The sequence below is a fragment of the Tauraco erythrolophus genome, chromosome 6, assembly GCF_009769465.1.
Source record: "Tauraco erythrolophus isolate bTauEry1 chromosome 6, bTauEry1.pri, whole genome shotgun sequence".
NCBI classification, from domain to species: Eukaryota; Metazoa; Chordata; class Aves; order Musophagiformes; family Musophagidae; genus Tauraco; species Tauraco erythrolophus.
The window spans coordinates 19,845,459-19,870,802 of NC_141470.1; the positions used below are offsets into that span (position 1 = coordinate 19,845,459).

General features: G+C 45.5%; 2 protein-coding genes and 1 pseudogene across 2 annotated transcripts in view; all 3 read left to right on the forward strand.

Moving 5' to 3' along the window:
* Positions 1-704: 704 nt before the first annotated feature.
* LOC147528542 (inositol 1,4,5-trisphosphate receptor-interacting protein-like 1) lies at positions 705-2,234 on the forward strand. Its single transcript, XM_086612899.1, has one exon. The coding sequence runs from the start codon at positions 705-707 to the stop codon at positions 2,232-2,234; it is 1,530 nt and encodes a 509-aa protein (XP_086469025.1).
* Positions 2,235-6,624: 4,390 nt separating this feature from the next.
* On the forward strand, positions 6,625-8,152 carry LOC147528543 (inositol 1,4,5-trisphosphate receptor-interacting protein-like 1; annotated as a pseudogene).
* An 11,688-nt stretch (positions 8,153-19,840) lies between these two features.
* LUZP2 (leucine zipper protein 2) overlaps positions 19,841-25,344 on the forward strand; it is a 73,162-nt gene continuing 67,658 nt past the window's right edge. The window contains exons 1-3 of the mRNA XM_086612900.1: positions 19,841-20,094; positions 20,206-20,383; positions 24,994-25,056. Of these exons, the coding sequence (XP_086469026.1) occupies positions 19,841-20,094; positions 20,206-20,383; positions 24,994-25,056 (495 nt within the window). The remainder of the gene's footprint in view (positions 20,095-20,205; positions 20,384-24,993; positions 25,057-25,344) is intronic.

Here is a 25,344-nt window from a genome sequence, read left to right on the forward strand (position 1 = left end):
GTTTCACGAAGGCACCAAGAGCACACCCTCGACCACAAGCTCGGAGGCCGGCACCGAGGGAGCCGATAACATCTCACGGGATGGGATCTCAAGGAGCAAAGCATCCGCGGGTCACGCCACCCGATTTTCTGTTTGGTGAGGGTTTGCGGGGGCTTCTGTCTGCTTGGTAACGGGAGCCCCTGCGAGCCCTGTCCTGCCGGGAGGGTCTGCGGTCCGTGGGTGTCCGTGGGTGTCCGGGCTGCGGTTGCCCGGGGCAGCCGTGAGTCACTGAGCCGGAGTGGGGCCGGCGGGCGTGTCTGTGACGCGCTCTGGCGCCTGTGACATCACCGGGACGAGTCCCCGTGGGGGCCGTGACCAGGTGGGCCAGCGGGCAGCGCAGCCCCAGTCCGTCCTGGGACAGCGGTGAGTGCACACGCGGGGGAGGTCGGGCTGGACGAGGGCCGGGGCAGAATCGCGGCCCCCGGGGGTGGGTTCTCGCCCCGCACCGAGGGCCCGGCCGCTCACGGGAGCGCCTGGGGCAGGGCACGGTGCCGCCGCTGCCGCCGGGGCTGGGCGCCGGCCTCGCTGCCTCCCCGCTGCCTCCCAGCTGCCTCGCTCCCTCTCCTCCCTGCTCCCAGCTCCCTGCGGCTCCCGTCCACGCTTGCCACGCCGCCGGCTCCCTCCCTCCCAGCCCCACTGACTCCCTTCTCTCCCTCCTGCAGACCATGTTCGCCAGAACGTTCCTCGTGTGCCTCGCGTGCCTCGTGTGCAGCATCATCCTTGCCACGCATGTGGTCAGTGATGAGCTGGGTGAGACCACGCGTGAGCGCGTGCAGCGGTGTGCGGAGCAGCTGAGCCAGCAGATGACTCAGCTGCTGGAAAAGATGGAGCAGAGGCTCCAGGAGCTGCGGAGCCAGGGGCAGAGCAGCTTTCCCTGGGGAGCCCTGCTCTTTGCTGCCTTGCAGCAGTGGCAGTTCTGGGCTATTGCTGGAGTCCTGGTCCTGCTCTTCGGGCTCTGCTGGCTGCTCCAAAAAAGGAGGCGTGAGCCTGACTGGAGCAGTGAAGAGGACAGCTCTAGCAGCGACACAGATCAGGTAGAGGACGAGGAAGAAGACGACGACAGTGATGACAGAAATCACCTGCGAAGGCTTTTAGAGGAGCGCATACAGTGGCCAGTTCAGAACCTGGACAAAGATTGCCAGTTAGTGAATGACCTGGTAGGCGCCTTCGTCTTTTTCTTCCGATACCTCTTGTCGAATAGTTTCTTCCCAGTGCTGCAACCACCTATCGGGGTGGGCAGTGCCTTCGAAGGCTGGAGTCCCTGTGAGGAAGACAAAACCTACCGCATGCTCGTGCCCCTCAAGCCCCCCCGTGGGCATGCCTTCCATCCGGAGCTGAGTGATGCGGGAGTGGGGCCAGCAAGGAACTTCCGCATTCGTGTGGAGCAAGTGTGCACCTGCACAGGTGAGCAGCTAGCGGAGAACATGCTGTGCTTCGTCCACCACCCTGAGGAGGAGCTGAGGAGAAATCAGGAGCCCAGACTCCGAGACACCCTCTGCAGCGGCTCCTACCTAAACGTGCACAAAACTGCCATCTGGCTCCAGAACCTTGTGAGGTTGGTCTGGGCGTCCGTGCCTCAGTCGCGTCACTACAAGATGGAGGTGCTGCCCACCAGCCGCTCCTGCAAGCTGCAGCTGACAAATGCCTTCGGGAGAACCCTCTTCATTGAGATGATGCCTGGGGTGCAGCAAGGCGACTCGGACATTTTCCTGAGCAGCTGGAGTACAGAGGACACCTTCAACCCAGACACGATGTGGCCGGAGAGCTACGCTGTGGCAGAGGTGAAGTTCTTCAGGCACGTGGCCGCATGGGCCCCGCGCAACAGCTGCCACCTCAAATGCCTGCAAGTCTGTGCTCACATCCTGGAGGGCACCGCCTTTTCCACCTCTATCTTGAAGACTGTTGTGATGCACCTCCTGACCATTTTACCCGTGTCAAGTTGGTGCAGGAGGGATTTCCTGCCGCAGCTGCAGAATATCATAGGGTACCTGCGCATCCGCCTGGAGCAGAAATGCCTCCACCACTTCTTCTTTGGCAATGAGAAAGTGCCCGAGGAGATAATCTTGCCCCCAACCTTCCGAACGGCCGAGCCGCTCAACGTCTTCCAGTCTCTGGCGCAGGATCGGGCCGCCCACATTAGGGCACTGTGTGACTTCCTGAAGCTGCAACATCGGCTTCTAGGACTGCTGTGCTAGAGACAGTGAAAGAGGTCTTCAGGCACTGCGGTGGTTGAGCCCAGCCAGTAGCTCAGCAACCACGCTGCCGCTCGCTCCCTCCTCCCCCTTGGCGGGATGGGAGGAGAAAATCGGAATAAATAGAGTGAAACGCGTGGGTTGGGATAAGGATGATTTAATAAAACAGTGAAAAAAAAAAAGAAAAAAGAGTAATAACAGTGATAATATTCATAAAAAGAGAGCAGTACCAAAGGAGCGGTACAAATGCTCGGCACGCCGACCGCGGAACCCAAAGCTGGAGTCCCTGCGCAGCCCGGCCCGCTGGCGATGGGTGAGGATGTGAAACGCCCCTCCCTCGGTGAGCTCCCTCAAATTATATCCTCCGGGCATAATTATATCCTCCGGGCAGGAGGCAGGTGGTATCCAATGGCCCTCTGACTAATTGGGGTCAGTTGCCCGAGCTGTGCCCCCTCCCAGTTTCCCTGTGAAAGGTTCACTCTGTCCCAGCCAAACCCAGGACAGACACAGAGCTGTGTTTGTGGGGCTCTCAGTTGACAGCAGATGACCCCCTCATACAGGAGGGAAAAAGCAGGGAGAAGGCGGGACACGGAAAGGAAAGACACAAGCCTGTGTGGCAGCCCTCTCCCAAGAGCGGCCGCTCTCTCCTCTCTCTCAGTGGTGTCCCCAGCACAGCAGCCACTGACGACTACAGTGGCGACCAAGATGACTGTCACCCTGCTTTGCCCTCGCACTGGCTGCGGCCAGTATGGCATTTCACACGGGCCCGGAAATTCTTGCTGGCAACTCTGGCGGTGCAGGGACCAAGCGAGGGGCACCGCTCATGTGCCTCCGTGTGTTCCCTGGGCTCCGGGTGGAGAATCTACTCATCCTAGGCACTCCCCAGGGAGCTGGTGCTGCAGAACCGAGCACGCAGGCTGTGGAGAAGACGCTGCTCAACTGGCAGCGGGAATTGCTGCCGCAGCTTTCTGCCACAGCAAAAGCACGCTCTGGGCTGTGGGACCCGATGCAGCTCAAGAGGCCGTTGCAAGGAGGCTTGTGACAGAGACTCCCGTTACCGCCTGGGCAGCAACCGCCCCCGGCTCTTTGAGAGAGTCCGTTCCTTCTGGGAGCTTTACTCCGTGCAGAGTTGTCAATAAACGGCGTGTTGGAACAAACGCTGCGCCTGCCAGTGCCTGTGCAGCACAGGACAAGGGGCAACTGCCTAAAACGGAAAGAGGGTAGATTTCCAATCTAAGGGAGAACTTCACTCTGAGGGTGGTGAGGCACTGGAACAGGTTGCACAGAGAAGCTGTGGATGCTCCATATCTGGAAGTGTTTGAGGCCACGCTGGAGGGGCCTTTGAGCCACCTGGTCTCAAGGAGGAAAGTGGAGTTGGAACTAGATGATCTTTCAGGTCCCTTCTATCCAAAGCAGTCTATGATTCGGTGTTCATGGGTGACTGATAGGAAGGTTAATTAAATGAATGAACCTAAGGAAAGACTCCAAAAAAGTTCTGGTATAGTGTTTAAGGATCTAGTTTGTGGAAAAAAACAAGTTCTGCTTAAAAACTGTCATGATAGAAATAAAAAACCCTTCCAACTTGACTGAAAAGGTTTTGGTGTTCGCAGTTCTATAGGAAAAATGCGCTTGCAGCCCAGAATGCTAGCAGTATCCTGGGCCGCATCCAAAAAAGTGTGGCCATCATGTCGAGGGAGGGGATTCTGTACCTCTCCTCTGCTCTCGGGAGACCCCCCCTGCAGTACTGCCTTCAGCTCTGGGGTCTCCAACACAAGAAGGACATGGAGCTGTTGGAGCGAGTCCAGAGGAGGGCCACAAAGATGATCCGAGGGCTGGAGCACATCTCCTATGAAGACAGGCTGAGAGAGTTGGGCTTATTCCCGGTCCTGAGGGAAGTGGCAGATGAAGTTGCTAAGCCATTATCCATCATATTTCAGAAGTCATGGCAATCTGGTGAAGTTCCCACCAACTGGAAAAGGGGAAACATAGCCCCCATCTTTAAAAAGGGAAAAAGAAGACGACCCAAGGAACTACAGGCCGGTCTGTCTCACCTCTGTGCCCGGCAAGATCATGGAGCTGATCCTCCTGGCGACTGTGCTAAGGCATATGGAAAATAAGGAGGTGATTGGTGACAGGCAACATGGTTTCACTAAGGGCAAATCGTGCCTGACAAATTTGGTGGCCTTCTATGATGGGGTTACAGCATTGGTGGATAAGGGAACAGCAACTGACATCATCTACCTGGACTTGTCTAAAGCATTTCAGCTCTGGAGTCCCCAACAGAAGGACATGGAGGTGCTGGAGCGAGTCCAGAGGAGGGCCACGAAGATGATTTGAGGGATAAAGCCAAAATATTTGGTTTTCCTTTAGTTGTTCTCGGCTTTCTAGTATAACTAGAAGTAGTCCTGCAAGTGTTGAAAGGAAGGAAATTAGAACCTAACTTTGTGCTGACCTTTGGGTTTTTTCTTCTATTATTGTTAGTGATGCTTTAGAGTATGTATTTTTTAGCTCTAATTCAGATTTCTTTTAAAGTCTGATTACATATGCTTTAAATACAGTCCAAGTGATAGTACTTTGCTTTATTCAATTAAGGTTGACTTTAAAATAGCGTTCTGCATGTTCACACTGTAACTCTCTTAGTCGCAAAGGTGAGTGGAGGAGCCAGACGGGACACTCAACATTGCCATGTGGATACTGTTTGCCTTTGCAAGCTTATAAATAGAACTCTGTATTCATGGAGAGAATTCCATTTGCTTAAAAGAAAGCGTATCGTTAACATCGTTGTTTGGGAGGTGGTTTAGAGTGAGAAATGTGTGTGTCTTTTATAGGGTCTCTAAACGTTTTGTAGAAACCTTAAGGATGTTTTTGAAGCACAGAAATGCGTGTTGTTTTTTTTTTTTTAAATCTCAGAAGCTGCAACTGTACTACTGTTTTAACAAACCACTAATCTAATCAGCAGCTGTATAACTCTTCGACATTCAGGCCTCAGCAGAGGTTAATAGATGATTAAACCATTTCAAAACCCAGCAGAAGTTTGTGAAGTTGTTAGACTGTTAGACCGATTCAGTTTCATCTGTTGAGCTTTGCATCAGGATCCCTGAAGCACGCAAGTGTTTGCTGATTCTCTTATGTAGTTAAGCCGCGGTACCAGCATCACCCCTAAGATGGATGCCTTTGCTTCAGTGTGGGTGATGACGAGTGAGTCGCAAAAAAAAAAGTGGCTTAAAAAAGTGCTGGAGCGAGTCCAGAGGAGGGCCACGAAGATGATTTGAGGGCTAAAGCACCTCTCCTATGAAGACAGGCTGAGAGAGTTGGGGCTGTTCAGCCCGGAGAAGAGAAGGCTCCGGGGCGATCTTATTGCAGCCTTCCAGTACCTGAAGGGGGCCTACAAGAAAGCTGGAGAGGAAACTTTTGACAAGGGTGTGTAGTGACAGGACTTCTTCATTCTGAGGGTGGTGAGGCACTGGAACAGGTTGTCCAGAGAAGTTGTGGATGCCCCATCCCTGGAAGTGTTCAAGGCCAGGTTGGATGAGGCTTTGACCAACTTGATCTAGTGAAAGGTGTCCCTGCCCATGGTAGCAGGGTTGGAACCAGATGATCTTTGAGGTCCCTTCCAACCCTAACCGTTCTATGAATCTACGATTCTACGATGCAATGATTCTACGGTATACACCACCAGCCAGCCATCGGTTTCACGAAGGCACCAAGAGCACACCCTCGACCACAAGCTCGGAGGCCGGCACCGAGGGAGCCGATAACATCTCACGGGATGGGATCTCAAGGAGCAAAGCATCCGCGGGTCACGCCACCCGATTTTCTGTTTGGTGAGGGTTTGCGGGGGCTTCTGTCTGCTTGGTAACGGGAGCCCCTGCGAGCCCTGTCCTGCCGGGAGGGTCTGCGGTCCGTGGGTGTCCGTGGGTGTCCGGGCTGCGGTTGCCCGGGGCAGCCGTGAGTCACTGAGCCGGAGTGGGGCCGGCGGGCGTGTCTGTGACGCGCTCTGGCGCCTGTGACATCACCGGGACGAGTCCCCGTGGGGGCCGTGACCAGGTGGGCCAGCGGGCAGCGCAGCCCCAGTCCGTCCTGGGACAGCGGTGAGTGCACACGCGGGGGAGGTCGGGCTGGACGAGGGCCGGGGCAGAATCGCGGCCCCCGGGGGTGGGTTCTCGCCCCGCACCGAGGGCCCGGCCGCTCACGGGAGCGCCTGGGGCAGGGCACGGTGCCGCCGCTGCCGCCGGGGCTGGGCGCCGGCCTCGCTGCCTCCCCGCTGCCTCCCAGCTGCCTCGCTCCCTCTCCTCCCTGCTCCCAGCTCCCTGCGGCTCCCGTCCACGCTTGCCACGCCGCCGGCTCCCTCCCTCCCAGCCCCACTGACTCCCTTCTCTCCCTCCTGCAGACCATGTTCGCCAGAACGTTCCTCGTGTGCCTCGCGTGCCTCGTGTGCAGCATCATCCTTGCCACGCATGTGGTCAGTGATGAGCTGGGTGAGACACGCGTGAGCGCGTGCAGCGGTGTGCGGAGCAGCTGAGCCAGCAGATGACTCAGCTGCTGGAAAAGATGGAGCAGAGGCTCCAGGAGCTGCGGAGCCAGGGGCAGAGCAGCTTTCCCTGGGGAGCCCTGCTCTTTGCTGCCTTGCAGCAGTGGCAGTTCTGGGCTATTGCTGGAGTCCTGGTCCTGCTCTTCGGGCTCTGCTGGCTGCTCCAAAAAAGGAGGCGTGAGCCTGACTGGAGCAGTGAAGAGGACAGCTCTAGCAGCGACACAGATCAGGTAGAGGACGAGGAAGAAGACGACGACAGTGATGACAGAAATCACCTGCGAAGGCTTTTAGAGGAGCGCATACAGTGGCCAGTTCAGAACCTGGACAAAGATTGCCAGTTAGTGAATGACCTGGTAGGCGCCTTCGTCTTTTTCTTCCGATACCTCTTGTCGAATAGTTTCTTCCCAGTGCTGCAACCACCTATCGGGGTGGGCAGTGCCTTCGAAGGCTGGAGTCCCTGTGAGGAAGACAAAACCTACCGCATGCTCGTGCCCCTCAAGCCCCCCCGTGGGCATGCCTTCCATCCGGAGCTGAGTGATGCGGGAGTGGGGCCAGCAAGGAACTTCCGCATTCGTGTGGAGCAAGTGTGCACCTGCACAGGTGAGCAGCTAGCGGAGAACATGCTGTGCTTCGTCCACCACCCTGAGGAGGAGCTGAGGAGAAATCAGGAGCCCAGACTCCGAGACACCCTCTGCAGCGGCTCCTACCTAAACGTGCACAAAACTGCCATCTGGCTCCAGAACCTTGTGAGGTTGGTCTGGGCGTCCGTGCCTCAGTCGCGTCACTACAAGATGGAGGTGCTGCCCACCAGCCGCTCCTGCAAGCTGCAGCTGACAAATGCCTTCGGGAGAACCCTCTTCATTGAGATGATGCCTGGGGTGCGGCAAGGCGACTCGGACATTTTCCTGAGCAGCTGGAGTACAGAGGACACCTTCAACCCAGACACGATGTGGCCGGAGAGCTACGCTGTGGCAGAGGTGAAGTTCTTCAGGCACGTGGCCACATGGGCCCCGCGCAACAGCTGCCACCTCAAATGCCTGCAAGTCTGTGCTCACATCCTGGAGGGCACCGCCTTTTCCACCTCTATCTTGAAGACTGTTGTGATGCACCTCCTGACCATTTTACCCGTGTCAAGTGGTGCAGGAGGGATTTCCTGCCGCAGCTGCAGAATATCATAGGGTACCTGCGCATCCGCCTGGAGCAGAAATGCCTCCACCACTTCTTCTTTGGCAATGAGAAAGTGCCCGAGGAGATAATCTTGCCCCCAACCTTCCGAACGGCCGAGCCGCTCAACGTCTTCCAGTCTCTGGCGCAGGATCGGGCCGCCCACATTAGGGCACTGTGTGACTTCCTGAAGCTGCAACATCGGCTTCTAGGACTGCTGTGCTAGAGACAGTGAAAGAGGTCTTCAGGCACTGCGGTGGTTGAGCCCAGCCAGTAGCTCAGCAACCACGCTGCCGCTCGCTCATCATCTGCCTGGACTTGTCTAAAGCATTTCAACTCTGGAGTCCCCAACACAAGGACATGGAAGTGCTGGAGGAAGTCCAGAGGAGGGCCACGAAGATGATTTGAGGGCTAAAGCACCTCTCCTATGAAGACAGGCTGACCTTCTTCACTATCCCCTAATCAGTATTCTGATTGTTCTGTGCCTTATTTTCCCCTTTCCTTAATTGCTAAATACATGATTTGTCTTGTTAATCAATTAGTCCACGGAACAATCAGTTGGACCACTTCTTAAACAAAATAAAATATTATCAATTGTGTTAAATATAATAAGTATAATTGGGAATAGGACAACATAGCTGCCTGGCTTGGTAGATTTAAAGTCTACGTCAGGATTATGTCATGTCTTAGTAGGCTGTTAGTATTTCAAAGCGTAGTTACTCATATTTGCCAGAAATTTGAGTCTACGAATCTATGAATTTAATTCCTGGACTTGTGGGAATATGGAATGACACAGCTTTATCATCAAGGGATGGGATCTGGATTTTGAGAAATAATTATGGATCCCAAGACATGCAGCTGTTAAGCAGTAAGTTCATTAAAAGATTGTTCCTCTGAAAATCCAATATATTTCCAGATAAGAAAGTACCACTTTTAAATTGTGTGCATAGTCAGCTGTAGCTTTAAGAAGCGTTCATGAGAAGTACACCTTCTATGACCTAGAGCAAGATCTCTAAGATAGTTCTGAAAAGTATATGAGCATAAAAGTTATTAAATTTGCTGGACAGATGCATTACTTAGATTGCCTGCCTATGACTGACAGACCAATATTCCATTTGATATCATCGGATTGGTTAAATTACATTTTACACCCTTTCTTTTCCAAGACAAGTATTAATGTGAAATCTACTGACTCTCAAATTTGCTTTCTTGTCCAAACCTATTAACACTTAGTTTCAACTAAAATAAAAAGGAAAAATCTAATAGGTATTGAAATACAAAGTATGGTTCAATAATAATTAAAAAAAAAGATGAAAAATTAACCTTGCACAGTTTTTTTGTGTCTATTCTCTTAAGAATAAGTGTCCTGAATGTTTATATATGTTTTGCTCAAAGCAGGAAAACTTTTATAGAAGGGATTAAAATTTCTATACTTTTCATTCCATGACCTTAAACCACAAAAAAATCTGGTATTAGCGCACTCCTTTGAAAAGCTGGCTATGTGGGTATTGGATCAATCTTAGATCTTCCGCAATATCAGTGGGAGGCAGCACGACAGCTCTCATTTTGAGAGTCGGTGAGGTAAAGGTGAGCTGCTGAACTTCTGAATGCTGGCGAGACTGAGACCTGCCCAGAAGCACCGTATTAGTCATTTGAGGTTTTAATACTGTGGATTGAAGGACGAGAGAGAAAATGAACAAGCATTTATGTATTTAAAGTCTTTACCTGTGTGGTTACAGCTTTTTTTTGTGTGCGACTTGTTTGCAACTCGGATTTTAGGCGATGTTGAAAAACAAAACCCCAATGAGACCTATTGTCTGACACTTGTTTAGCGTGAAATCTCTGTAATTCAGTTGAGTAGTTTCAGTTAAGCTACCTAACCTTACAGCAGCAATTTGGATCCATATTGAAAACAAATGGATCCCTCGCATTGCTTTTGTGTTTGTTGTTTTTTCTTGACTCTTGCTAGCTTATTTTGCTATTTTTATATCACTCCAGAACCTGCATTTGATGAGCACATAGGTGACAAGTTTGGCCTTTTGCTTTCTGTTTAAGCCTTTTCCTCTTATGGGAGCAGCAAACAGTACTGGTCTGTTGTACACCATTTACCTCTCCCTGCCTTTGTAGAGGAGGTATCATTCATATCTTCTACTTCTGTGTGTGCACATGGGTTTTCCTAATGTATTGTAAGAATAAATAGTGCATATTTGTCATTTATTTTGTGTTGCTGCATTTCCTGGTACTTTATTGAGATAGTAGACCCCTTTAGGATTGTGAAGCCTATGATGTTGTGGGAGCACTACAACAAATTTTCTCCATGATTATAGCTGCATTTGCCAGCTCCCAGAGTTGAAATCTCAGACTGTGTCATAAATTTCATGCAGCTGCAAGAAGATTTCAGTGTTTGTTAATTTAAGGCTCTTTGCAGGAGTAATGGATCTGGTGCATTGTCTTCTTAAATCACCAGAATAATTATTTTCCCTCTCCTCCTTTTGGTCTTACAGTTTTGTTTTATTTTATACAAATAAAATAACAACATAGCTTTGTCATCACTTACTATGTCAATGTATACTTGGCGTGATTAGCCAGCACTGCTAACTGATGTCTGGAGGCAGGGCACGTGTTCAACTCATGACTGACATTGCACATACTGACGCAGTCCTCAAAGGACAGAGTATCTGGCTGAGTCTTTCTGATTTTCCTGATTATCTTCTGGTTTTCCTGGTCTTTCTTAAGATAGATTTGTCTTCCTCTTTTTATGTTGGGATACGCAACATTTTAGCCCAGATCAGATGAGGTTTTGAAAGCATTCATGATAGTTGTCTAGATGCATAAACTTTCTTAAATTTTTCCAATCTGTCAGCATGTAGTGTTTTCCCATCTTAGTTCTGAAAGCAGAAGGAATCTGGAGAAAGTGCAACTAGGCATTAATTCTGATGTAATTTTATGCATCACTTACCACATTCTGCAAAATATTTTGCATCATGTTAATCTCAAGCAAGAATATAAACATTCCTTATGCATGTTCATAGTCCCCTGAGTATTTTTAGTGGCTTTACTATTGAGATGGGAGAAGTGAAGAGCTATCTCTTTCTTACTCCACAGATATTTTTTTTAGTTTTACTTTTAGTATGAAAGGTCCTGTGAAGGTTTAGTTGAATCAGTATCAAAATAATTGCTATTATGATTAATGTGCCTATATTCTATCCAGCAAAATAATAAAGATCATAAATCTAGAAAATGGCAAGGCTTAGTTTCTCATAAAGCATTTTTCCAGTCCTAAAAATACCTTACCAATGCTCATAGACTGATCTTAAGCTGCAGAAAACACAGCCAAACAGATTTTGTAAATACCATTTCTCAAACTATTGAGTTAAATATAATTTTGAGTGAGAATTTATTGACAGTTGATATTGACTTTTTTGCAATGACTGAAATAAGGTAAAACAGGCTTATAGAAAGTTTCCATCCGCAAACCATTCTTCAGTGCTAAAAAGACAGAGATGTCTCTAGCCTGGAAGGTAAGAGCATAGCATCGTTTTACTGGCTGTATTGTTTACCAAAGTACACTTTGTGTGCTAAATATTTTAAACAGTGATGCCGTTCAAGGACAGATGTAAAATAACACATTTCTTTTCAAACTCCTTCAGAGAAGATTTTAAATATTTTGCTAACACATCTTTCAAAGTCAGGTATTGAAAGCAACATCTTTTCGTTGTTACCTGACATAGAATAATTCCTTAGTTCCACTTTACAGATACTGGCCATTTTCAGGAGGTGAATGCTCAGTAAATCCTAAAGTTTACATTGATATGTATGTTCTGATCTCTGTTATTACGTCTTGCCATGCTTTCCAAATGGCTTTCACTTGGATACCTAAAGAAGGAGGGAAAAAAAACCCACAGTAGTCTCAGGCAACAAATGTCGTCTCCTTTTCATGGTCACTAGGAGCAGCTGCATATATGGGCCATCATGAGTAAATAAAGTATCTAGGAATGTTCAGCAATCCATTTGACTTAGAGATGGCTCCCATCAGAAATGTCTGAGACTTCTGTTGTTGAAATTACAGCTTGGCAACAATGTGTGATTTATACAACCTGTACAACCTAGCCATGTAATTGCAAGATTGCAGATTCTACTTTGGATTATTCATGACTAAATTTGCTTTCTATTTAAGAACACAATTTTTCTTGACACATTTTTAACTGTACAGATCTTTACATCTGTCAGATGACTAACACATGGTCTGTGAGGTTAAGGCAGGCAAAGCTTTTTTCCATCTGACTTCTCCTTCTGTGTGTATGTATGGAGTTGAACACATACAGTATATCATTGGTATCACAAGCTGCTTCTTTTTTTCAGATTCATCATTTGTCTTCATTACAGAAATATCAGAAATAGCATGGCCAGCAGAGCTAGGGAAGGGATCGTCCCCCTATACTCAGCACTGGTGAGGCCGCAGCTCAAATACTGTGTTCAGTTTTGGGCCCCTCACTACAAGAAAGACATTGAGGTGCTGGAGCGTGTCCAAAGAAGGGCAACAAAGCTGATGAAGGTTCTGGAGCGCAAGTCTTATGAGGAGCAGCTGAAGGAACTGGAGTTGTTTAGTCTGGAGAAAAGGAGGCTGAGTGGAGACCTTATCACACTACTTGAAAGGAGATTGTATTAAAGTGAGTGTTGGTCTCTTCTCCCAAGTAACAAGCGATAGGACAAGAGTAAACAGCCTCAAGTTACACCAGGGGAGGTTTAGACTGGATAAGAGGAAAAATTTCTTCCCTGAAAGGGTTGTCAAGCATCGGAGCAGACTGCCCAGGGAGTGGTTGAGTCACCATCTCTGGAGGTATCTAAAAGATGTGTAGACGTGGTGCTTAGGGACATGATTTAGTGGTGGACTTGGCCATGTTAGGTTAATGATTGGACTCACTGAACTTCAAGGTCTCTTCCAACTGAAATGATTCTGTGATTCTACACCATTTGCAGTGTAACTACACACATTAGTCTTTACAAAATGCACTGTGTACATTCACATGTCCTGTCACCAAGGTAAAGCTAGTGACTGGCTGAAAAGTATTTTTGTTTTGGTAATTTCCATAAAAAATTATCAAGACTCGTCAAAGATAATCAAAGGACAGTTGAAATAGGTCAGAATGAAGTATATTCTGCCATTTCTCCTCTGCTTTGGGCAGGTGAAAGTATGGCAAATAAAGGCAAGATACTGGTTTAGGGATGTTGATTCAACATGCTAAGCATTGCAAAATAACTGGACACATGGCTGAGGTTCTGATGTATAATGCAATAGTAACTTGAACTGAATAGATTATGACGTAATTTATGAAAATAGATTTAGTGGAAGTTTTGGTATCAAGCAGTTTGAAACTTGTTTTGTTGCAGAAACAATATAGAACAGAATGTGAAGTTAATCAAGAATTACAGAAGGCAAACCAGTTTTTGCAGCTTGCACATCAATGCAGTTGTTCAGAGAACATTGTCAATAATAGATGACATTTGGAATGTGCACAAAAGCAGGACACCAGGAGATAACAGTAAAGACTGACAGTCTGGTTACAGAGGAAAAGAATTTTTTTGAATACTGCCTTACTTTTCAGTGTATATTGAAAGATATAGCAAATTACTAATGATATATTTTTTCTGAAAAAGGAAACATGTGCTTTTCTTTTGTAGGCACAGTTCACTGTTTACCAAATTCTGGAGGTATGTCTTTGCCAAATATTATAGCCTGTTGGACACAGATTCAGAGTGGAAACCAACACGTGTTTTGGTACTTCAAATATTTGGGGCTTTGTCCTTTCAAATATAATTCAGAATTGCAGTCTGTGTAACTTCACAGTTACACAGTACAACCTCTGTCGTTTAGTTATATATTGTCTGAGGTAAATGATCAACGAATTCTTTTTGACCTTTGCTGAAAATCAATACTGAAAATTAACATGAAAAAAAAGTGACAGTTTATCTACAAGTTAATACGTTTTATGGGAATAATTTCAATGAACTTTACATTGTCACACAAAATACTTCTAAAAGTGGCTTCTGTATTAGTGTTGTCCTAAGAAAATGTTTATTTTATATTAAATTGTTACCATTTTAGGACATGACCTAAAGACTGTTAGTCTTTACTGTTATCTCCTGGTGTCCTGCTTTTGTGCACATTCCAAATGTCACCTATTATTGACAATGTTCTCTGAACAACTCGCAGAAACCCTTCCTTGACTTTCAGATATTCACTCAGGTCCATATTCATGGCATTATGTTCCTGTCAGAAATAGGAATTGATTAGCAGATGACCAGACAGATCAACTTAAGTTCCAGATATTCTTAGAGGAAGGATGTCCTATGTTGTCTTGACTGATTAGATTCTCTTATGAGTACTAAGAAGTGTTGTCTTCAACTTTTTTTTATGATGGTCTTTAACTTCTTCAGTTTTTCACTGAAGTATTATTTATTGGTTTTTATTTTTTCTGAAAATGTTTAATTCGTTGATAGATGTATATTATTTACCCTTAGAAATCAAAGAAGTTTAAGCTGTACTCAGCCTTGTTTTAATTTTTTCGTAAGAACCTTTAGCGACCCAATATGAAATATCTGTATCTTAGGATGCTGTACTGAACTCAAATATGAGGACACACTTTTCAATAACGTGGAAAAATGGTTGAGTTTAAGCTAAGGGATATACTTCTTTATTCCTCCTTTCCCAAGAGGAGGGATCCTGGCATAAAGAAGTAAACTCACTGTCAGGGTAGGTCAATGACTCCTGAAGAAATAGCGTTGATGGTTCAAAAAAATATCCTTCAGGTCTTTTGAATTAGATCCTACTTTTGATTTCTCTTCAACTTGCTGAATGACTTTTAGGAAATAACTAAAGATTAATGATGATTGGATCAGAGTTCTGTGCCAGACAAGTAAGAATACCCCTAATCACCCTTGCAAACTGTCCTGTGCCTGTTTTCATTAAGCAAGCTATTTACTGGTTTACTCCATGCTGCTTATAGACGATACAGTTTCCCTGCTAATGCAACCAGGCGCCTTCAAGGCTGAAGATAGCTCATGTCCTGCCAGCTTCAAACATAGTAGAACTTGTGTTGCTACCTGCATCTGATATAGTAGGACAGTGGATGATGTTAGGTTTCACTCCTAATGTTTTGAAGATACATGGATGCGGCTTATGGTTTTGCTACGAATAAGCTGACTGTGGTTAATTTGCTCCCATGATTTGCTTATCAAGATACAAAAGAATGTGAACTCATTTCTGCTTCTTCTGTTCCAAAGATGGAGCCAGCATTGCTTTGCCTCCTGATGTGAACTCTACCCTTACAGAAATCTCACCTTTCAAACCTTGTAGCACTGGTGATAATGCCTGCATAAAATTTGTGAATTAAAAATATTTTAGAAAGTGCTGAAATATCCTAACATGAAAATTATTATACTTCTGGAAATTACTTTATATTCTGTAAGTGAGGTAGACCATACCAGGACAGAGGCAAGAAGAAGGTATTATCCAGTATCTAGTATGTAGGTATTTGTATCTGTGTGTACTGAGTGAGCACAGTATGGTGGAAATATGTTTAGCATGTGAATCAATCCAGTAAAACTGTCTCAGATTTATTTCCTGATTGAAAGATATTGTAATAGCTTCTTTATAACAGCTGATGTATATTTTAGGTGTCTGTACGTGCAAAACTTCTTTTAAAAATTAGACATGTTGACCAAAAACTTCTGTAACAGCAAATGCTCCAGGTTAATATTTGGAAGAAGTCGTGGACACAGCACTTCTCAACTAAACAGTGAAAGTCTCTGCTCCATTCACTAGAAGACTGCTTTGGTGTCTGGGCTTCACCTGCATGCCCAGGGATTCATGGAAATAGTGTGCTTCTACATAGTTGTAGCTGTGTCCTGTGGCATCCAACACAAAACTCCTGCTAAAAGCTCATACAGAAGATTTTTGTGTGTTGCTTCTCAACTCCTTCCACTCAGCTGGACTACCTGAAATTCAGGAGGAAAAATAGCAGCCTCTAGTATTAAAAGGGATAGATATGCCGAGGAAAAGAAACTTGTACAGTTTGTTTGAGAAGCTTGCTCTTATGTGCCTTTATCTGTAAAATAAGAGCATAAGACAGGGGGACAGGGTACAGAAAAAAAAACTAAATAACAAAACAGGACATTAAAAGTTGAAATACGTCTAAGTTTACAGCATCAACAACGTGATGTGTTTGCTGGGGTTACCCAGTTCAGCTGTTGTCATCATGAGCCTCTTAAATACAGCACAGGCAGAGTTGTTGGAGGGCATTTCTGGGCATGGAGAGGGTGAAGTCTGACCATAGTGAAAGTGGGGTTTAGCCAGGAATTCAGAGCTAGAAGGACAATGGTGGTTTCTGAGTTTAGATCCAGACAGATCTGAAAAATGTGCAGTTCATATATGTATTGTCAGTACTAAAATACACCGATGGGGCAGAGTCCTTCAGCTGTTTGACACACTTGACCACTGAAAAACTGTGGGAGAAAGAGGCTCAAACATCCTCAAGAACATCAAGGCAAGCTCCACTTCTTACAAAAAGTCACAATGTCTTTGCTGGCCATAAAGAAAAGGCAGAACTGCAGTTCTTAAGGTCTTATCTGAAAAACCTCACATAGAGGGCAGGAAACTCAATTCGTCTGTCTCAAAAAGATGAAGGACTGAGCAAACCCCGCTGGGATTAAAGCAGTCACACTGTTTCATCATCGTGAAATACAAAGCTAATATCCAAAGCACAATGGATACCAATACATTGTGCTATCAGATAAGTCCAGATATTCGATTTTGATCTGTTGCTCTCTTCTGATTTCCCTCCTAAGGGTGCAGTGCAGTCCTTTGGTTTAACAGGAGACAGAAAACTGTTTCATCGTGGCAATTGGCTCTGACGCTCCTGCTCAGCAGAGTCCAGGGTTTTTTGTTATTCTTGGGTTTGGATTCATTTTTTTTAATAGAATGTCCATAAGAGAGAAATGTTCCAATCATGAGCAGGGGCTCAGCATGCTTTGATTTGTGCTATTCATCAAGGGGAGGCAGAGCCAAAGTTATCATGTATACAACAAATAACTGCTGTCAGACCTCAGGTAAAACGTCTGAATTGACGTTGATTGCTGGGAATAATTTTCTGAGAGAGAAAGTGGTTTTCGTTCCTTGAATATACTTTGTGTCCTCATGCTTTCAAAGGCTAGTAGGGAATCTACACTTGTTTTGTACTGGAGATGTCTGCATTGCACGGTTTGTTCATCCTGGGTTGAGATCCTGATGCTGCGTCAAAAAGGTCATATGTGTGTTTTGAATTATGAAACATAAACATAAGAGTATTAAAGCACTCATCTGTGTGGCCAGAGGCCAAGATAACCTAACTTAAGAAACGAAATCTGAAAATTTGTGCCTTTTACATCGGTGGCGTAATTTTACCCTTCTGTAAGTAGAATATATGATACGTGAGGTAACTGTTAATCCCCATAACTTCAGATCTACTATGATAATAAACCCCTTTAAACTGGACCCAGGGGTAGTTTACTACATTTAACAATGCCTATAAACAGTTACTCTTATCTCATGGGGTGTTTATTGTATACGCTAAATGAGGAGGGGATATTGTGAAAAATACAATATGTAGCTATATAATTAATGATTTTAATAAAATAAGTTTGCAGAAAAGGAACTAAAATTGCAACTGTAAAAGTGCTCCTATTTAGCTTTTAAGTGTTTAGTTGGTGCTTTGCTTTTTAAGTCTTTGTTCAAGTTTTCTAATAGGAAGACAAGAATTAAAAAAAAAACCAAAACCAAAACAACAACCTACTAAAAAAACCCTATCACACCTTTCCACCATTATGTGTTGATAGTGTAGAGAGGAGATAGGAGAGAGAAGGATACCTGACTTTTATTGAAATAAAAGTTAGTAAAATTCTTTAACAATTTGAAAGACCAGACAGTTGGCATCATGGTTATTGTTTTATAAGAATGCTAGGATAGTTGTTGCGGAAGTTTTCTGGCTGCTACATGGGCTACTACAATAGAAAGCACCTGTGCCTCGTCAGGACAGGTGCTGTGAGTCACGTTGGTCAGCCGGAGACCACGTGACTCATGGATGGTTAAAGGCGGGGCACTCCCAAGAGGGAGGGGGGTAGTTCCCTCCTGGAGACTGGAGTGGTAGGAGCCCCTGGAGAGCAGTGTCTTGAAGCTCTCTGTTAGTAGCCTTTGATTGCGGTATAGGCCTTTGGAGTGAAATAAGACCTTCTGATATACGAGGGGAATCACAACAACCTTCTGGGTTGTGATTCCTGAAGAACGTGAGACCAGCGGTCTGTGGCAATTGGTGACCCCGACGTGATTTGTTGGAACGGGAACTACTTGGACTGCAGAACGAAGTGTGGTAGAGCCCAGTGAAGCTCGAGAGCAGCAGGAGAGCTGCGAATTGATCAGCTTCGACTTAGACATCTAGAACGAGGTGAGCTGCTGGGAACGGAAAATGGGACAAAACTTTGTAAAGGAAAATCAGACCTTCACTTTCCTTAAATCTGCGGGAACGGCTGCAGGGGCCAATATAAGTAATGAAGATTTATATAATTTACTTAACTGGGCAGCGGGACATGAAGACCTAGTTAGCCTTACCTTCACCTTTAACCTAGAACTTTGGAAAAGGTTGGGATATAAGCTACTTTGTGAAGTAGTCCTTGGAAAAAAGGACTTAACTGATACTGACCTGCTGTGTACGTGGAGGGCCCTGGATAATATAATTCAAAAGGGGGTGGCAGAAAAGGAGGAAGATGAATTAACAGACTATGCATCAGCGAGCGAAGGGTATGAAGGAAACAACGAACTGTCTGAAGGAGGACTGGCCCCAGACAGTGTGGACAGTGAATTAGATGTATCCTCGCTGTTCACGGAGGTCAATAAAGTTGCGGGGACTATGCAGGAACTCTGCCCCACCCTGCAGGAGATATTGGAGCGCCCCCCACCCTTTGCCCCAGCAGCCCCCCCTTCCTCCTCAGGATGTGTCACGCCTACGGCTCTGCCGCTTGATCTAATGGCCCCACCCCCGGCAACTTCATATCCAGCAACATATATGACACAGGTACGAGCCATGCAGCCAGCACTAGTGCGCCAGGCCGTGACAATGCTGCAAGGAGTATCCCAGCAGTTAGCAGCTGTAGTGGAGATATTGCAGCAGGCCATGACCCCCCCTGCAGCAAAAGAGATTTTAGGAGAAACCTCCAAAGCAAGTGACAGCTCAGCTGGGGAGTTACCACCGGTTTCTCCACCAAGGGAAAAGTCGCTAGAATCTGTCTGTTTATTGGAACCAGACCCCTTGGGAACCCCTACAGCGACAGTTCAACCTCGTGACCCAGTCCATTTCTGGAATGAAGTAAAAATGAAAGCAATAGAGGCTGGGGACTGGGACTTGGTTCAAGTCTTGGGGTTACCAGTCAGTAATAAAAAATTATCCATGATGGAAATGGGGGGAAGGCCGAGTGTATTCCCTGTGGAACTGGCCCTCCCGGGTTCTAACCAGCCCAATCAACACTTGGGCTGGTCATGGAAAGTCATACATGATATACAAAAGGCAGTAGCACAATATGGGCCAAATTCCCCAGCAGTGACACAATTATTGCGATTGCTAAACCTAGAGATATTGGTACTGTATGACTTTCAACAACTGGCTCAGGTTATGTTCCAGCCAGTTCAACGCTCCATTTTTATGAGCACTTGGAGGCAGTTGGCCGATCGTCAGGCACTACACAATTACCTCAAGGCGACCCATGCTATGCCGTTGGTACAGATGTCCTGATGGGAACAGGTCAAGTATTTAGCAATCCGGCAATACAAGCCCAATGGCATCCTCAAATTCTTGAGCAGGTCAAACAAATAGGGATGCAGGCCCTCATGCGCACCACAGAAATGGCGGAGCCCCAAGCGAGGTACTCCACGATCAAACAAGGGGTCAAGGAGCCTTTTCTACAATTTGTAGAGAGATTACAAGGGGCAATAGAAAAACAAATATATGACAGCAATCTACGGGCCCTATTGACAAAACAACTGGCAAGGGATAATGCCAACACTGATTGCCGAAGAGTTATTGAAGTACTGCCAGGGGACCCCTCTTTAGAGGAAATGGTCATTGCGTGTGCTAAGGTCGGGTCTGTAGAGCATGAAATGACTGTACTAGCCACCACCTTGGTGGCCTCATATAATAAGAAACAGAAGTGTTATAAATGTGGAAAGATGGGCCATTTTGCAAAAAACTGTAGATCAAGGATTTACACCAACGGCCGGTCAAAAAATGACAAAAGAAGAACTAAGAAATATGTGACATACAGCCCTAGCAAGCTCTTTGCGGGAGCAATACGGGAGCCGCAGACCAGTCCAGAAAAGAGCACTGAGGGAATGTTACAACAACCCTTTGAAGGAATGTTACGGCAACCGCAGGTTAACCATCAGGAAAAGCAGCCAGAACAGCCAGGGTGGATGTATCCAACATCATCAGAACAATGGATATATCCACTGCCGACTTGGTATGATAAAAAAATATAAGAATCACTTCCTCATGATCCTAGTCTTAAAGGTATCCGACACGGTGGCTGTACATGGGACGGAACGTTAAGAACCCCTAAAGGTCATTAGATGTTTTTTCAGAAAAAGAGGGGGAATTGTTGCGGAAGATTTCTGGCTGCTACATGGGCTACTACAATAGAAAGCACCTGTGACTCGTCAGGACAGGTGCTGTGAGTCACGTTGGTCAGCCGGAGACCACGTGACTCATGGATGGTTAAAGGCGGGGCACTCCCAAGAGGGAGTGGGGCAGTTCCCTCCTGGAGACTGGAGTGGTAGGAGCCCCTGGAGAGCAGTGTCTTGAAGCTCTCTGTTAGAAGCCTTTGATTGCGGTATAGACCTTTGGAGCGAAATAAGACCTTCTGATATACGAGGGGAATCACAACAACCTTCTGGGTTGTGATTCCTGAAGAACGTGAGACCAGCGGTCTGCGACAGATAGTCATATGTCTCTGTGTTTTTATTCACTCTTTCTGCCTTCTCTGGAGGGATGATGTGCTCAGTTTGTCACAGTAGGTATTGCTGCTTTTGTAATAACATGGGTACATCTCTTCAGATGTTTGGTGATTATTTTGGCCTGCTACTGGCCTTTGATTCACAAGAATAAATACCAAAAGTGAAGGCATTATTTTCAAAAGTTAGGAATAGAAAGGAATGTATACCCCTCTAGCGAGCAAAAGAGGTTTGTTTTCCTTGCAGGTTCCAAAGGCACACAGGCAAAGCAACTGTGATGCTACAGCTTCTTCTATGTGCTTTTATATCAGTGGGAGATCTTTAGGCAACCTAAATATAGGGTTGCTGTCAATATTCATATAGGGAACTCAGTGTCCATTAAGCCTGGTCTCACTTACTGAAAATAAAATCAGAACTCAAACAAAATATGCAAATGTTATGTCAGTATAAGAGGAAAGAAAAAAAAAAAGTGCCCAGGGACAGACTAACAAATCTATTCAGGAATGAGGCAGAAAGCTTTTATTTTCTATGTGGAAGCTCTGTGAAGAATATGTTAACAAATCTTACAAGTTGTCATAGGGAGCTCTCACTTTTTTGGAGGGTGCTGACAGTATTCATGTGAGGTACTATGTCTTGAGTGGAGGTACCAGGACAGTAAGAATCAACTGCATGGGAAGAGACAGAGGGTTCCTGTGGCAACCACTGACAGCAGTTTTCTGCACCTGAATTTAGAGATGCACTGAAACTGCTGGTGCAAATGAGTTAAAAGATTTAGTAAATTAAGAATTAGATAGTACAGTAAATTGACTTAATGACATGATTACAAGCAAATGTTCTAGCTAACAGTTTGTGCTATAAGCTTTCAAAGGTGTTCAAATACATTAAAATCCCTATTTAGTTTGAATATAATTGTATTCTTTCCCTAAATCTAAAAGGCCATGTCTAATTAAAATCATTATTCTATATAATTTTAAAAGAGGTTGTTAAAGACGTTTACAGATACTTAATTCATTTCTTAAACTTATATTGGTTTTTAAACTTGAAATGTCCAAGACCTTTTCCATTAAAGTACTTCATAACAAAAAGAATGTTCAAAACAAAAGCTGAGTAAAATTCTAGTAACTTCAAATTATTTGTTGTTGTTCTTTGAAGGGATGAGGATAAGAAAATATAAAGCATTGTCTTGAATCCTTATCTAAGACTTAGAACTTCTGTCTTGACTCAATAAGCATTTGTAACCTAGAAATTTCCCTGATTAATTGATCTGGTTTTAAATAGCTCCTTTCTAGCAAGCTTATACAATATGTACTTGATCAGACTCTTCATTTTCAAACGTTTAGTATGGAATCTGGCTCAGTTATACCTCACATGTTTTTGCTGATGTACTTCACATTCTGCTATAGAAAATTATCACTATTAATCAGGATGCAAAGCTACATTTGGCATAACGTGGTTTGCTAACACAAAATCACTCAAATTGTAAACAAGAAGTTGTCATCCACCTCTGACAAGCTCCTGCTTACTATGCTCTTGATAATTTAACCTTTAATGCTTGCTCTCATTTCTAAAAATATTAAGTGCAGATTAAATCATAACTGTTTTGCCTGCATTCTAGTAACTCTGTTTAGGTTTTTTTTGTTTGTTTTTGTTGCTAGTAGACTGGATAATGAGACAGGATTGGTAATCCTGTTAAAGGAAACCAAATCTCTGTGATAGTTTGATGTGTGGGGGGGTGTTCTGGTGGCAGGAGAGGGGATTTGCTCCCTGTGCCACCAGATCTGAGTCCCATCCCCCTCGGGGGGTTGAGCCAAATTGGCGCCTCTGCGAATTGCCCTATTTAAGTTGAGACAAAGGGGCGGTTTTTTTGGCGGTCTTTTGCCCAGGAGGGAGGAGAGAGGAGGAGGGCGCTGCCCTCGCTCCCGGCTCCCGGCCGGGCGGCCGCTTGGGCCCGGGCCGGGGCCACGTGCTCAAGATGGCGCTGGGGGAGCTGCATGGGGGGCTTGGGAAGCGCTTCGCTCCTGGGGTGCCTGCCGGGCCGAGCTCCCTCAGAGAGGATTAAGATCTAAGAGAAAACAACCACAACGACCAGGTCAGTCAAGATGGAGGTGTGCTGGAGCTGAAGTTTTCCCTTGCAAATCGGTGTGAAGATGGCAGGCAGCCCCCCTGCAGCCAGGGTGTACTCGGCGGAGCAGAGACCCACTCGTGGCCTGTGGAGAAACCCACGTCGGGGAAGAGATGCCTGAGCCCAGGAGAGGTCGTGGAGCATGGGGATGCATGATGAGGTACTGTTAATAATGGGCATGGAATGCGCAACGAGGTCGTGGAGGCATCTGGAGTCCGTGGGATGACCCACGCCGACGCGAGTGGCAGCAGCTCCCTAAGAGGCTGAGACTGGTAAAGCCCGAACTGGTGCAATCCATGGGGAAGGATTGCAATCCTGTGGGTAGGACTTAAGCTGGAAAAGTTAGGGAATTTTTTCCTCGTGAGTAGGGGATCCACTGAATCAAGGAAAAAATGGTGTAAAGACTCCTCCTCCTTTAAGAAAGGAGCGGCAGTTAACAACATGGATGAACTGACCTGCCTCCCCCATTCCCTGTCCCCCTGCGCCGCTGGGGGCGAAGTAGAGCCGGGAACAAAAGGAAAGAGGGGTGGGGAGGTTGTTGTGTTTAAGATCTGGCCTTGTTTTCTCTTTCTCAAGTAACCGGTCTCGTTCCCTTTTGTCTCTTGTTAAGTAACTGTTAATAAATTGTTTTGTTTCAAGAAAAAAGCCATGTTTTGCCCGGGACCATGGTTGGTGAGTGCTCCTTCTCGGTTCTTGTCTCGACCCTCAGTCCAAAAACCATGACAATCTCCAAAACTGAGTCCCTCTCCTAGCTTAAAATATTTTCATTGAGCTTTGTTTTTAAATTGTATTCTTTTGCCAGGCTACTTTGACACAAAATGTGGGAATTGTGGCAACCATCTAACACAACGTGTGTCTTTTCGAGGTAGTAGCCATTCAGCTGTTCACGTTCTGGGTTACTTGTCAAAACAGCATGTGTAGAAGTTACTTGCAAACCATGCGTTAATAGTATTTCTTATAGTCACTTATGCTTGGCAAAAGCAAGATAAATGAGCAAAACCGTCAGGATTACAGCTCATTCTTACTTTGATTCTGAAATATGGATAGAGTTTGTACGTAAAGCAGCCATTGCCAGGCCGTGGGGAGACTGGAGGATAATGAAGCTAGTTAGTCAAAACAGTGATGACTTAACTTCCTGCGTTGATTAAGTGCAATTCTCTCATGAAGCAGTGCCTTTGGCTCATCTGTTTGGCCATCACCCCAAGAGGTGGTGCTGGTCTTTTAAGTGAAACTGGTTGCATTGACTGTGTCATCATAGTACAGTATACCTCTTTAGATGTTCCCATAGTGAGCAATAAATGTACTGAGTGTGCTGCATCTCTCTGGTTTCTATTTGGTTTATCTTTGTTCATCTTGTATCTGCTACCCAATTGCCTTTGTGCAGAGCCCATGAGTCCATATCATTTTCAAGTATAGAACAAAAAATCAGCGACTATGAGAGTTGTGAGAATGTCATTTGTTCTCCCTCGCCACATCCTGAGCCCATTTGATTATCAAAGTCGAGTGATGACATCTCGGCCTTATCACTCAGTTGTTATGATGATTTACTGAAAATGATACTGAGCTGTGTAGTTGACGCCAGGTAAGAAATAGAGGGGTTTTTCTTTCCTTTCCTACCTCAACATATCCAATCTAAGTTGCTTTCAGTTATTGGAGTGTTTTGGAAGGTTTCTATGTGCAGTCTTGTTCCTGTGAAAGCAGGTTGAAATGCATAGTCATAGCCTTTTAGAATTCTGTAAGAGAGGATATTGTGCCATCATGCATCTATCTTGTCGTCTTATCTGTGTTTGTTGGCAACTTGAAGGTGTTCTCCATGTGCAAAATAAAATCAATATGATCAGATTTTTAAAGGGTCCCTTAATATTTCAGTAACTCTCAGTAATAAAATTGTAATTTTTTTTTCCCCCCTCAGAACAAAAGCCTCAAAAACAAACTCCTCTCAGGAAACAAGCTTTGTGGTATTCATGCAGAAGAGGTAAGTAAGATTCCTCTCTATTCTAAATCTAACATACCCAAAAGAAGTTTTTGTACTGAGGTTCTGGTATAGGTTATATATTATGCATGTATGGTAAGTGTTCTTAAAATGCTCTCAACTCATTTCTGTGACTTCACTAGAAGCAAGTCAAACATATTAGAAAGCAAGCTGCAAACTCAGGTTTTCGACAAATCAAGTTTGGGCATGCTTATGAAAAGCTTATATAGCTCTGTAGGTGTTTATTATACACCTATAACACACACAAAACTGATTTCCTTGCTATGATCT

Excerpts from the sequence above, each read along its gene's own strand:
- LOC147528542 (XM_086612899.1), top strand. The coding sequence starts at position 705 with ATGTTCGCCAGAACGTTCCTCGTGTGCCTCGCGTGCCTCGTGTGCAGC.